At 44.6% G+C, this 14,970-nt stretch overlaps 1 protein-coding gene across 1 annotated transcript in view; it reads right to left on the reverse strand.

Moving 5' to 3' along the window:
* The window catches only part of LOC122938040 (cytochrome P450 2C20-like), a 450,693-nt gene that overhangs the window by 147,031 nt on the left and 288,692 nt on the right, over positions 1-14,970 (reverse strand). The window contains exon 4 of the mRNA XM_044293309.1: positions 9,163-9,325. Within this exon, the coding sequence (XP_044149244.1) occupies positions 9,163-9,325 (163 nt within the window). The remainder of the gene's footprint in view (positions 1-9,162; positions 9,326-14,970) is intronic.

Genomic DNA, 14,970 nt, shown 5'->3' on the forward strand with positions numbered 1-14,970 from the left:
ACCTTCTCAGGATGGGACCTATGGAAAGCCCTGATGAGACGAGTGGCCTTAAAGTCCGTCACTGGGACCCACATCCTCTCCTCAGGACCATAACCCTCCCAATGAACGAGGTACTGGAGAGAACTGTGGACAACACGAGAATCCACAATCCTAGAGACCTGAAATTCAAGATTACCATCAACCACAATTAGAGGAGGAGGCAAAGAGGAGGGTACAATGGGTTGGACATAAGGTTTTAGTAGGGACTTATGAAAAACATTCCAAGTCTGAGGAAGATCAAGACGGTAGGCAACAGGATTGATGACGGACAAGATTTTGTAAGGCCATATAAACTTAGGAACCAACTTCCAGGAGGGAACCTTCATTTTGATATTCTTAGTAGACAACCACACCAGATCACCAACATTCAGGTCCAGACCAGGCACACGTTTCTTATCCGCCACACGCTTATATCTCTCACTCATGCTCTTTAGATTATCCTGAATATTTTGCCAAATAGATGACAAAGACGAGGAAAATCTCTCCTCATTAGGTAAACCAGAAGACCCCTCTCCAGAGAATGTCCCAAACTGCGGATGAAACCCATATGCACCAAAAAATGGTGACTTATCAGAGGACTCCTGACGACGGTTATTTAAAGCAAACTCCGCAAGGGAGAGAAAAGAACACCAATCCTCCTGATTCTCCGCCACAAAACAGCGCAGATATGTCTCCAGATTCTGATTGACGCGCTCTGTCTGGCCATTCGACTGCGGGTGGAAAGCAGAAGAGAATGACAACCGAACCCCCAAGCGAGAACAGAAGGCCTTCCAGAATCTGGAAACAAACTGCGTGCCCCTATCAGAAACTATGTCTGAAAGAATACCATGCAATTTGACAATGTGATCAAAAAATGCCTGCGCCAGCGTTTTAGCATTGGGCAACCCAGGAAAAGGAACAAAATGCGCCATTTTGCTAAAACGGTCCACCACCACCAGAATCACAGTATTCCCCGAGGAACGAGGCACGTCCGTAAGGAAATCCATGGACAGATGTGTCCAAGGACGGGAAGGAATGGGTAACGGAAGGAGAGGACCAGATGGCCGTGAATGAGGGACTCTGGCACGAGTGCAGGTCTCGCAGGCTGCCACAAAACCCTCAACCGACAGGCTGGCCACCAGAATCTCTGAGCAATAAGATCCACTGTGGCTCTACCCCCCGGGTGCCCAGCAAGGACAGTATCGTGGTGCTCCTTAAAAACCTTGTGTTGTAAAGCGAGAGGCACAAACAACCTCCCAGGAGGACAAAGATCAGGAGCCTCTGCCTGGGCTGCCTGAACCTCTGCCTCCAATTCAAGATAAAGAGCAGACACAACCACCCCTTCAGCCAAAATGGGACCCAGGTCTTCAAAGTTCCCCCCTCCCGGAAAACAACGTGACAGGGCATCTGCCTTCACATTCTTAACCCCAGGGCGGAACGTGACAACAAAATTAAACCTTGAAAAGAACAAAGACCATCTGGCCTGTCTCGGGTTCAGACGCTTGGCTGACTCCAAGTAGGCCAGATTCTTATGGTCGGTAAACACGGTAATAGGGTGTCTGGCTCCCTCTAGCCAATGGCGCCATTCCTCAAAAGCTAACTTGATGGCCAACAACTCCCTATCTCCCACATCGTAATTTCTCTCTGCGGAGGAGAGTTTCTTCAAGAAAAAGGCACACGGTCGCCATTTGGCAGGAGAGGGACCCTGAGACAAGACAGCACCCACACCCACCTCAGAAGCGTCCACCTCAACTATGAAGGGCAGAGAGATATCAGGTTGTACCAAGATGGAGTCAGAAGTAAAACTCTCCTTGATACTAGAAAAGGCCTTACGTGTCTCTACCGACCAGGAGGAAAAAATCTACCCCCTTTCTAGTCATATCAGTGAGTTGTTTAACAAATAATTCAAAATGAACTTCCTATAATAATTGGCAAAACTCCAAAAGCGCATCAGCGCCTTCTGATTCCCAGGAAGCTCCCACTCAAGCACAGAGCGGACCTTCTTGGGGTCCATGCAAAAACCAGAAGCGGAGAGAAGAAACCCCAGAAATTGAATTTCTGGAACTGCAAACACACATTTTTCCAGTTTAGCGTACAATTTATTCTCCCGCAGAATGAGCAAGACCTGACGTAGGTGGTCCTTATGAGTTTTGAAATCAGGAGAAAAAATCTAAATGTCATCTAGATACACTAGTACAAATTTCCCCATTAAATGATAAAAAAATGCTGTTCACAAAATGCTGGAAGACGGCTGGAGCATTCATCAAACCAAAAGGCATAACCAAATTCTCAAAATGGCCCTCAGGGGTATTGAAGGCCGTCTTCCATTCGTCTCCTTCTCTGACCCTGACCAGGTTGTATGCCCCTCTTAGATCCAACTTGGAAAAAACTTTAGCCCCAACAATCTGGTTAAACAGGTCCAGGATCAGAGGAAGCTGATACTGTTCAGCTCCCTGAAATCCAGACATGGTCTTAAAGAACCATCTTTTTTCCTAACAAAAAAAAAACCCAGCGGCAACAGGTGACTTTGAGGGTTGTATGTGTCCCTTTCTTAGGCTTTCAGAGATATAAGCACGCATAGCGACCCTTTCAGGTTGGGAGAGATTGTACAAACGAGATTTAGGCAGCTTGGCGCCTGGGATGAGATTAATAGGACAATCATACTCCGTGTGAGGGGGCAGCTCCTGAACACCACTCTCAGAAAACAAATCTGAAAATTCAGAGAGAAAAGATGGTACAGTCTTAGTAGAAACCTCTGAAACAGATGCCGAGAGGCAATTTTCTCTGCAAAAGTCACTCCAACCATTTATTTGTCTCGCTTGCCAATCAATGGTGGGGTTATGTTTAGTGAGCCAGGGTAGCCCCAATACTAGAGGAGTAGGTAACCCGCTTAGGACAAAACACAACACATCCTCAACATGAGCATCACTCACAATCAAACGGATATTGTGAATTATGCCTTTTAACGATTTTTGAGAAAGTGGAGCGGAATCAATAGCAAAAACGGGTATGTCCTTTCCCAATGTGCATACCTGGAAACCATGTGTTATAGCAAATTGATTATCAATGAGATTGACAGCTGCTCCACTATCTACAAAAATCTCACAAAGAATGTTCTTGCTCTCTAGCGCCACCCTGGCAGGTAGGACAAAACGGGAACTACAAGCAAATAGAAAACCTTCAATTTCTGCATCAAGCTTGCCATTAGTAACAGATGGAATGTTTTTAGAGGACTTTTTTCTTTTAGTTTTTTTATTACTCTCAGAAAACTGCCTGAATCTCCTAGAGGGACAAACATTTGCCAAATGATTTATACCTCAACAACATAAACAAACCCTCCTCTGAGAGCTGAATCCTCTATTATTAGAGGCAAGCAAACCCAGCTGCATGGGCTCCTGCTCAGAGAGGATTGAGAGAGACTGAGGCTCCTGCACACTGAATGAGACCACCCCACTGTCCTTGGAATGAGTATGACAGGAAGGAGTGATCTCTCCTCTCTCTCTAAGATGCCTGTCAATACGAACAGCCCGAGACATGGCAGACTCCAAGGAGGTAGGTCTCTCATGAAAGGCAAATGCATCTTTCAATCCCTCTGAAAGACCATGGCAAAATTGACTTCGGAGTGCAGCATCATTCCAACCAGTATCAGCTGCCCATCTCCAAAATTCTGAACAGTATATCTCTGCGGACTGTTTACCCTGGCATAAAAGATGCAGTCTAGATTCAGCCAGAGCAATACGATCCGGATCATCATATATCTGACCCAGGACTACAAAAAATTAATCCACTGAACGGAGGGGCCGTACCCCCACCGACAGCGAAAAGGCCCAGGAATGAGCGTTATCCCTCAGTAGCGAGATGATGATCCCCACCCTCCGCTCCTCATCACCAGAGGAATGGGGAAGTAGGCAAAAATGGAGTTTGCAAGCCTCTCTAAAACGAACAAAATTCTCACTACCCCCGGAGAACGTATCGGGAAGCGAGATTTTAGGCTCAGAACAAATTCCATGAACGCAAGCAGAAATGGTCAGTTCAAACTGAGAGACAGTTTTCCGGAGATCTGCTACCTCCAGTGAAAGACCCTGCATGCGGTCAATCAAGGTTGAAACCGGATTCATGCTTAAGACGGTTTTGGCGGTTTATAATGTCACGAATGGTGTTGCAGAAAACTAGAAGACAACAAATGAAGATCTGACTGACTTGATCCCAAACTAAGGAACATAAGGGTGAGCCCTGTAAAAGCCCTAGCTCTCTCCCTGACTTCTCAGCCCATGCAAAGATCTCTATGATAGATAATTGCATGCCCTCGTGCCTCGACTGTATGACACCTGAACACCCTATACTAGTGAGGGGACACGACCACCGGCTCCCTACACTTAATACTGAGGGAGTCAGGGTCACCTAGGATCAAGCCAACAGGAAAACACAAATAAAGGAACAGACTTATCTGTAAAAACATCAGTTGCAGCATCCAGCATGCGCACAATCCAGGAAGTTGTATAAACCGCAAAGTGATGCAGTATGGGAGGGGATTTAAAGGGAAGCAATCAGTGCAACTAGATGACAGCTGAGAGAGGGAAACGAGATGACAAAACAAAAGCAAAACAAAAGAATTTCAAGCAAGAGGTTCTGAAGAACATCTGTCAGAGCTTCTCAGATATCTGGCAGTGACATCAGCGACTCTAGACTCAAGTTGCTGCTGACAGAGCTGGAATTGCTACTACCCCCCCCCCCCACACTCTGCTACAGCAGCCATGGCAGAGGAATGTGAGTGCAGAGGGCCCCCCCGGACAGACCTGCAAGAGGATGGACGATGGCACAGATACGCAGCAGCCAACTCACTACATAGGAAGTCTCTATAGTAGTTCAGTTTGTCCTCTCTCTCAAAGGGTGTAAGGGCTCCATTTTGGACTAGTAGCTAGGGTCCAACAAGGTGGAGAGCCATAAGTCACTCCTCTTCCGAATGGTGACAATTTGACTGTCACTACCCAAGCAAGTGAGCATGCATCGTGCCATTTGTGCAAGTGACTCGGAGGGACTCAATGCCTCCATCTCCACTGCATACTGCCATGGTGTCTGGGTCCTCTGCCTCGTCTTCCTCATCGCCCTGTACCTCCACTGGTTGCTCCTGCACCTCCTCTCCTGTCACCTTTGCGTAAAAACCACCCATTTCGCTACACATTGCTTGTGCTCCAATGTCCTCCTCCTGCTCCAGTTCAGCCCCCACAGAGCTCATGTTCCAGTGAGATCTAGGCGCAACGTCTCCAGTCCCCTGACCAGACAGATTTACCAGCATCTGTTCCAGGACAGGAAGCATTGGAATGACGTTGTTCACCCCATAATCCTGGCGACTGACAAATAACGTGTCCTCCTCAAAGGGCCTGAGCAAATGGCAGGTGTCACGCATGAGCTGCCACTGGCTGACATCAATGATAAAAAGGAGTCCTCCTGTCTGCTTGGATCATCAAGAAATTGTTTATGGCCTTTCTCTGTTTGTATAGTCGGTCCAACATATGGAGGGTGGAATTTCAACAGGGGGAAACGTTGCATATCAGCCTATGTTGGGGGGATGCTGTTCTACCACTGCAGCTCAAGGAGGGTGTGCTTTGCGGTGTACGAGTGGCTGAAGTGCATGCAAAGTTTCCTGGCAATTTTTAGTATGTCTTGCAGATGGGTGGCTCAGCCCTCCTTGATGCAGCTCCGACACCATGTTCTTCCCGTTGTCGGTCACCATGGTTTCCGATTTTGAGTTGTCGCGGAGAAAGCTAGGATTTGATTTCTTGCTGAAGGACACAGAGCAGTTCCTCCCCTGTGTGACTCTGTTTGCCCAGACAAACCAGGCGCAGAACAGTGTGACATTGCTGTGCACTGAAAATGTGGTATGCTGGAGGGGCACTGTGAATTGTCCCTGCAGTGGAGGCTGAGGACATGGTAGAGGATGAGGAGGCAGAGGCGGACATTGTCGCAGGACCAACGGTGTGACAACGTGGAAGGGGAAGCGGCATCACCTGGCCAAGTTGCTGGTGTGGCTGTGCAGGAACCACATTCACCCAGTGGGCCGTAAAGGACATGTATTGTCAATGACTGTAGTTACAGCTCCACACGTCGGATCTGCCGGCTGTGCACTTTGGCAGACACCCAGAAACTCAACAACTGGCCCACTGGCCCACCTTCTGTTCTACATGTGTGTGCAGTGCTGGTACTGCTTTTTTGGCAAAGAAATGATGGATTGAGACTCTCCACCTCGGCTCGGCACAAGCCATCAGTTCTCTGAAAGGTGCAGAGTCCACCACTTGGAAAGGGAGGGACTGCATCACCAGCAACTTGGACAGGAGCACATTAAGCTTCTGCGCCGTTGGATAAGTGCACATATACTGTTGTCTCTTCACAATTGCTTTGGTGATCGATTGCTAATGGAATAACTAATGAGGGGTAGGAGGAGGAGCAGGAGCATCAGGACCAGCAGATGATGGGAAGGACAGACAGCTTCCTTCTGCTGAGTGGTTGAGCCTTGACTGCCTGAAACCAGGTGCGTGCCACTTGGTGATGCAGTGGTTGCTGCGGCAGGCTGGAGCCACATCGGAGCCACGGTTCTCCCAGGCCACTTTATGGTGATGCTGCATATGTTGACGCAGGGCAGTGTTGCACCCTGGCCACGCTTCACCTTCTGCCCACAGATTCTACATAGGGCCATGTTCAACTCCTCTGGCGGCTTAACAAATAACTGCCACACCACCGAGTAGGTGATTTTACCCGCAATACTAAAACTGACATGGAAAAGGACCTAGAAATTTTAGTGAAAGCAAACTAAGCTGTAAAAACCAGTGTCAGACAGCTGCTGCCAAGGCCAATAGGATAATGGGTTGCATCAAAAGGGGCATAAATGCCCTTGATGAGAACATAAACCTACCACTTTGCAAATTACTGGTCAGACCACACATGGAGTACTGTGTACAGTTCTGGTCTCCTGTGAACAAGGCAGACATAGCAGAGCTGGAGAGGGTTCAGAGGAGGGCAACTAAAGTAATTACAGGAATGAGGAAACTGCAGGACCCTGAAAGATTATCAAAATTAGGGTTATTCACTTTAGAAAAAAATACGACTGAGGGGAGATTTAATTACTATGTATAAATATATCAGGGGTCAGTACAGAGATCTCTCCCATCATCTATTTATCCCCAGGACTGTGACTGTGACGAGGGGACATCCTCTGCGTCTGGAGGAAAGAAGGTTTGTACACAAACATAGAAGAGGATTCTTTACGGTAAAAGCAGTGAGACTATGGAGCTCTCTGCCTGAGGAGGTGGTGATGGTAAGTTCACTAAAAGAGTTCAGGATGGGCCTGGATGTATTTCTGGAGTGTAATATTACAGGCTCTAGCTACTAGAGAGGGGTCATTGATCCAGGGAGTTATCTGATTGCCTGAATGGAGTATATAAATTTCTACCACTTCCCTTTCTACCTTTCATATGTGTAAAGTGAAGTGTTGCCATGCTGCATGAGAGCTGAGCAAGAGGAGCCACACAGCCGATCATTGCCAAAAAGGATCTGCAGACAGTAGCTTTATTTCTTAGGACCAAGTGAATTTCCTACTTGTTCAAGGTACGCCTTGTCAGGTACTGTGGGGGCCTCACCAGTAACAAAACAATGTGTTATAGCTGCAACACCTTTACTAAATCACAGACAAGATTCTGTACCTAAATACACATTCAATAATCCGCATCATTCTGCTCATTCTATGTGGTCCCAAGATAGTCTACACTGATCCAACAAGCTAGGAACAGATCATCCATGTTTTAGTCCTGGAAAAAAATCTATTCATGTTGTTACTCCTAATTCCTTCACAGGCAGCAATAGATATAGAAAATACTAAATGTTGTATGCAATCTTCACATTTTGTCTGTTCTTCAGCTGAGTGGACAGTCTTTTCTCTGTGTGGTGTTAGAGGTGTGCTATGTGTTTCTAATCAGATTTCTGCCCTGATACTGTCCTGTCTTTCTCGATTTAGAGATAAAATGCAGCTTCATCCCACTCCACCCTGTCTAGCATTTACTGCATTTATCAGCACAGTAGGCAGGAACACACAGACAGTGAGTACTAACTGGAACTCAGCCCGCTTTCCCTGCCTACTTGCAGTGCTAGCCCAAGTGGCAAGTCTGCAACTGGTTAACGTTCCCTACTCTACTAAGTGCAGAACTGACACACACAAACTACGAAAAGACAAAGTCATACAGGAATGGGTTGGAAACAGGCAGACAATGCAGTACCAAATCAGATGACAGAGAGTGATCAAAGACAAGCCAAAGTCAATCCAATAAGCAATCCAAATGCACACAAAACATAACTTGGAGAACAGCTAGGAAATGAAAACCTATCACTGACAATGCTATCTGGCCAGGAAGGGTTTTAAATAGAGCACAGAGTCCCAGGACCATGACTCAGAGCTCTATTAGTCAGAACACAGCACACAGGAGTAGAGATGAGTGAACTTCTGTTTTCAAGTTCGACATACAAGGTTCGGGTTATCTAAGAATTCTGTAATAGATTCTGCTACCACGGACCATAACTTATGGTCCATGGTAGCGGAATCCATAACAAAATTATTAGATAACCCGAACCTTGTACGCCGAACTTGAAAACAGAAGTTCGCTCATCCTTGCACAGGAGTAGAACAACTGAGCAATTAGCCCACTGGTAGTCTCCTCCAGCACACGGCCGCTGTGGGGAGAAACAGAGCATTGCATCCTGTTGCTAAGCGTGCTATTGCATACCAGGGAGCATGACTTTCCTGGCACAGTCATGCCAGAGCTGGAGATCTTGTTGCTGGGGCCTGAACAGGTATGTTTGTGACAGCATTATTGTATACTGGTGTGAACATTTTCAGATATTCTGCATGATGTTTTTTTAACCTAATGCCTCATTCACACGTCAGTGTTTTGGTCAGGGGTTTCCATCAGTGATTCTGAGTCAAAACCAGGTGCGGCTCTAAACACAGAACAGGTGCAGATTTTTCCCTTATACCTTAAGTCTGTGGAGGCTCCAATCCTGGTTTTAGCTCACAATCACTTATATAAATCATTGATCAAAACACTGACGTGTGAATGAGACCTAACTGTTCAAAAAAGAATTTCATATTACTCTTACCGTATCCCTTGGTGGAGACTTCCATTACTGGGATTATCGGTCGCGCACTGAACTGCTCGGCATGGTTTATCAGGGCGTCTTTTACTGTCTCAAATCCACACAGAACGATCACAGGTTCTGACATTTTCCAGATTGTGAATACTGAGCCGTACTCCTGGCTGAGCTGATGGAGGAAACATAAATGTGGGAAATGAACATAAATAAGCTAAAATACAGCGATCTGTCTGCCCGACAGTGCGGATGACAACATGTGGCCAAGCTATGCCCATCTGCAGAGGCCAATAGCCACTTGGTTTTAGTGAAAAACCATACAGCCATTGGCTGCCACTGGTGGGCATGACTTGGCCACATGCAGCAAGCCCTGTCGTTGGACCATAAGGGTATGGCCACAGATGGAGGTTTTGTGTTGCTGTTTTTAAAGCCTAGCCAAGTAGCGGATAAAAAGAACAGGAGAAGTAGTAAATGTGCAACGTTGCCGCAGGGTGGTGACTTGGGGTCCCTCAAAGTGCCTATTTTGTTGTGACTCCAGTTGCATTTCAGCCACAAGGGGCGGAGTCCCCCTAAGTAGATAGTATTGGTGATGGGTACCCAGGATAGGAATGCCAGAGTGCTGTAGGGTGGCCTAATGTCCCTTAGTGGTGTAGCACTTGTCACGGTGCTCCTACCTGGATACACTGGAACCCCAGGTGTGGCTGTCAGTTGCAATGAAAATGGGGTAGTTGAATGGTGGGATGTAGAAATAAATTGAGTCCAGACCTTGTGATGAACTTGACAACAGCTTTACTTGAATAAACTTTCATCAGGCAATAATCTTCCAAGTTTATCTTGATTACCAGCAGGCTTTAACTTTAATTCTGGCAGGCAAACACTATTGGCTCTGCTACATCTGCTACTCTCTGGCTCTGCTGTGCTGACAGGATTAAATAGGAACTTTTCCTTTAACTTCTCTCTGTCATCTGGTCTGTCTCTGTCTTGCTTTATTCGGGTTGCTTTCTCTACCTGGCTCCTGAGGCTTGTAGCTTGGGCCTCCAGGTCCAACAGAGCTGATAGTGTTCTGCTGGCTTAGGCAGGGCTCGCCCAGAAGGGACGAGTTCCGTGCTGTACAACCTCCCTTGGCAGGGGGTACTCTCCACACTGACCTTCACTATTTAAAGGGGTTATCCCATCTTAGACAATAGGGGCATATCGCTAGGATTGGAATTAACCATGTGAGATAGTGGAGGGGTAAAAGGTGGTAATGCCACTCTGTGGCGTTACATTCCCCAGCACTTAATAACCAAGCTGCCCTCGACTTGTGCTTAGGGTAAATACATAAATAGTATGCTACGAGGGTACCTGGAAAAAATACAAAGTGCTGCATTATAAGTACAGACATAGACTGACATATAAGATGGCTACCACTAGGTTCCTGAGTAGGGTGTCTTGCAACGGTTCTCCCTCTCGCAGCAAACCAAACCAAATACATGTAATCACTTTAAGTTCTCATACGGCACTAAGCGCTCAACACTTCATGACAACCTGGCCAAAGTTATCTATGGGAGGAGCAAGGGGGGTGTCATGTACTGTAATCCCTCCACATTCTTTAATACGCCTGCAAACAAAAGGGTGGCTTCATCTTGTAATCCCTTCCAAGCACCAAGGTCTATAAATAGCTTTATGCACAGTCACCTTGATGACTAAACTGCTAACTACAGAGACCTATCCATAAGGCCGGGCCACCAACCCTTAGGGCACACTAAACAAGGAGGAGGAGCCGGTTCTCTCTCCAAACATATAATAGCAGCAGGTTACCCTTCACATTGTTAGACCTGCTTGTCCTCAGAGGCAGTCCATAATGAGCATCCGCGATATTACATCTGCTTGTGACGTAGGTTAACATCCTCAGCGGCAGTCCATAATGACTAAGTAATACAGTAAAGTGCCGACCATCTGGTTAACAGTATTAAGTGCAAAGTTCATATAAAAAATGCATATATTATCACATTGAGGCACCTGCAAGAGAATACACACAATAGCCACAATTCTTGAACAATGCTGAAATTGTGAAAAGGTTAGTGCAAATATTCAATAAAGGCACATTTTTAATGCAATGAAACAGTGCAATAATAAAACCACATTAGAGTCTCTTTTTCTTCCTTGCTTGAAGATACAGTGCACCAAACTGGAACTTTTAGTGCAACCAAGTCTCTTAAGTGCAAAAGAGTCTTTGGTAATCCATAGGAAATAGGATAATGTCATTGTTTGTAATCCATGGGAAATAATGTCACTTGTAATCCAAATGAGGTAGCAAAAGTCACTTGAAATGGCAAGGCAACTATGTCAGTAGTAAGAGGGTATATGTTTCGTCAAAGTGACAGGTACCACACCCCCTTTTATACGCCCCCTTTTATATCTCTTGATATTAATTTTATATCGCTTGATATTACATTTATAGTGCTAGCTATTAAAATTTATATTGTTTGCTTTTAAAATTTATAGTGCTAGCTATTAAAATTTATAGTGCTATCTATAAAAATGTATAGTGTTTGCTATTAAAATTTATAGTGCTTGATATTAAATGTATAGCGCTTGATATTAAATTTATAGTGTTTGATATTAAAATGTATAGTGCCTGATATTAATTTAATATAATAGTATTAAAATCAATGTAAAAAATGGAGTACAGCGGCTCACCCCTGTTTTGTATGGATAGGTGCTCACCCTCAGGTCCTACCCTCAGGACCAGTAAAAGAGATTGTACCGTGTAAATAAACGAGGGGGCACACTCAAGAGGGAAACACTGACTGGATGTGTCAAGTTATTTAATGTATTAAAAATATATTAAAAACAAACCCTTAAAATACACATAAAACATACATCAAATGGTAAAATATGTGATATGCAGCAATAGCAAATAGAAACAATATCTCGTTTGTGGTCAATATAGCAGCCGACGCACTGCTGTATGTGTAGAGGGACAAACACAATAGTAACAGCAGTGTCCAAATTCCAATTGAGATGAATGTAGCAATTCTATAGTAGATAATGTTCCAATTTAGATGGTATGGTATGGACGTCAGAATCGACAACTCTATAGATAGTGCTCCAATTAGAAAATATGGTGTGAATGTCAGGGTCGACAGCTCAAATGTCCCGTACCTTTCCACAAATGAGGCACTATACCACTTAAGGTAATGATTCCGCGACTTATATGGGGCGCAGATTTTATGCCAGTGTCCGGTACTCAAAATATGTGGAGATGCGTGTAACAACCTCCAAGTTACTCACAATTTCTAGCCGCTGTAGTGTTCCAGTCTCCCCCTTCCTTGCTGCGTAACTGCAGCGTTGATCTCCCAGATAGCCGTGGCGTCCCACGTGACCTGGTCTCTTGGGTTCCGGGTTGGCGCTTGTATGACGTCACTACTATGCGGCAGTGGCTTTGCGGCGGTAACTTTGATTATGGAGGTGAATCGTTGAACTTTCAAAGTATGCTAGTATATAGCTTTTATTCTTCGCTTAGAATCCACGCACTCTGAATTGCCAGACGCGTTTCAGGGTCTTGCACCCCTTCCTCAGTGGCCCAAAATGTCTGGCAATTCAGAGTGCGTGGATTCTAAGCGAAGAATAAAAGCTATATACTAGCATACTTTGAAAGTTCAACGATTCACCTCCATAATCAAAGTTACCGCCGCAAAGCCACTGCCGCATAGTAGTGACGTCATACAAGCGCCAACCCGGAACCCAAGAGACCAGGTCACGTGGGACGCCACGGCTATCTGGGAGATCAACGCTGCAGTTACGCAGCAAGGAAGGGGGAGACTGGAACACTACAGCGGCTAGAAATTGTGAGTAACTTGGAGGTTGTTACACGCATCTCCACATATTTTGAGTACCGGACACTGGCATAAAATCTGCGCCCCATATAAGTCGCGGAATCATTACCTTAAGTGGTATAGTGCCTCATTTGTGGAAAGGTACGGGACATTTGAGCTGTCGACCCTGACATTCACACCATATTTTCTAATTGGAGCACTATCTATAGAGTTGTCGATTCTGACGTCCATACCATACCATCTAAATTGGAACATTATCTACTATAGAATTGCTACATTCATCTCAATTGGAATTTGGACACTGCTGTTACTATTGTGTTTGTCCCTCTACACATACAGCAGTGCGTCGGCTGCTATATTGACCACAAACGAGATATTGTTTCTATTTGCTATTGCTGCATATCACATATTTTACCATTTGATGTATGTTTTATGTGTATTTTAAGGGTTTGTTTTTAATATATTTTTAATACATTAAATAACTTGACACATCCAGTCAGTGTTTCCCTCTTGAGTGTGCCCCCTCGTTTATTTACACAGTATTAAAATCAAACAATTACAAATATAATTCAGTTAAAAAGCTTTATTCATTTCATTATTTGCAACATTCCCGTAGGGACAGACACGTTTGATTGTAATTACAGCATCGTATACATAAGCGTTTCATGCGTTTTGTTACAAATGATCGCACAATACGGTCATTTTTTCGAAAATCGTTAGTGAACATTTTTAAAACATTTTCAAAAGATATGCCTTTAGCGAGACATTGTAAGATATAGATACAGTAATGGCCGTAGACGGAACTAATGGCGTCTTGTATTTGTCTGTTTTGATATCTTATAGTCTCAGAATTTTTATATAAAAACTGCATAAAGTCGCCAGGAAATATTTCATTTGCGGGGGATAAACCATAACTATAAAAAAAAATTGATATATCATTCGGGTATAATATAATTAAAGACCAATGCTTCCCCCGCTGATACGAATTATCCGTATTTACAATGTAGGCCGCGGGCCTGTCGATGATCTTACCCCCCGGTAATAAATCACACGGGAATACACCTTTAAATATGCGCCTGGTGTTAATATCAGCTTTAATAACACTTTCAATTTCATAATTATTCATGTCTATTGAAAATCATATAATACCTCCCGACGATTATTTATTTCAATAATATTTTCATGAACTGAATATACAATCATATTATTTTGTTCGCAATCGGTTCGGCAAATCTAATTTCACCTTGCAGATTGCCAGTTTTTACTAGAGAGAAATGACCGCCGGGCTCTTGATCCGGCGATAAATCAAAAGCGAACAAAGTGTAACCGTTCAAAAACTCGTGTCGATCGACGGATAAAGCGTTGTCGGCCTTGTGTTTCCCCGAAATATGTACTAGGGACATATATTCACGAACAGCTGATTCGTCTTGGAAGTTAGGTTGAAAAGGTTTTGCCGGTATCTGTGACCATCCAAATATAAGGCTGCATAATTCACATTATAGTGGTTAAAGCACAAAGAATTTCTTTGGTAACTCCCGGAAAATGATTCGTTATCCACAAATGCTAGTATTACTGTTTTTGGTAGGTTTCCGAGGAAAAGATTCTCGTGGTTACATATGCGAGTACCGGCGGGTACGCTATACACTTTAAGCGACGCCCGATCGATCGAGTACTTTGCGTTAGCTGTTAACAGAGCGCGACTGTGACCGATTCTTACAGCGGGCAATACTTGTACTCTTTTGACAAACAGGGAAGCGTGCTGTATTTGTATTTTAAAATGGGTCGCCTCGGCCGACATAAGGCAGAAAGTGTCTTTGTTTCTGGTCAATTTTATCTTTAGATCTAAACCGTTCAGTATTAACTTCGGTTGATTAAATATATATGCGTAAATGGGGCCCATTAATTCAACACTCCTAGATCGGGCTGAATACTTTGCTCTCTTGCTGAAGCCTTCATTACGCCCGTCGAGAACCCTGTCATCATGATGTCCCGTTGT

Source organism: Bufo gargarizans, chromosome 5 (assembly GCF_014858855.1).
Source record: "Bufo gargarizans isolate SCDJY-AF-19 chromosome 5, ASM1485885v1, whole genome shotgun sequence".
Classification (NCBI taxonomy): Eukaryota; Metazoa; Chordata; class Amphibia; order Anura; family Bufonidae; genus Bufo; species Bufo gargarizans.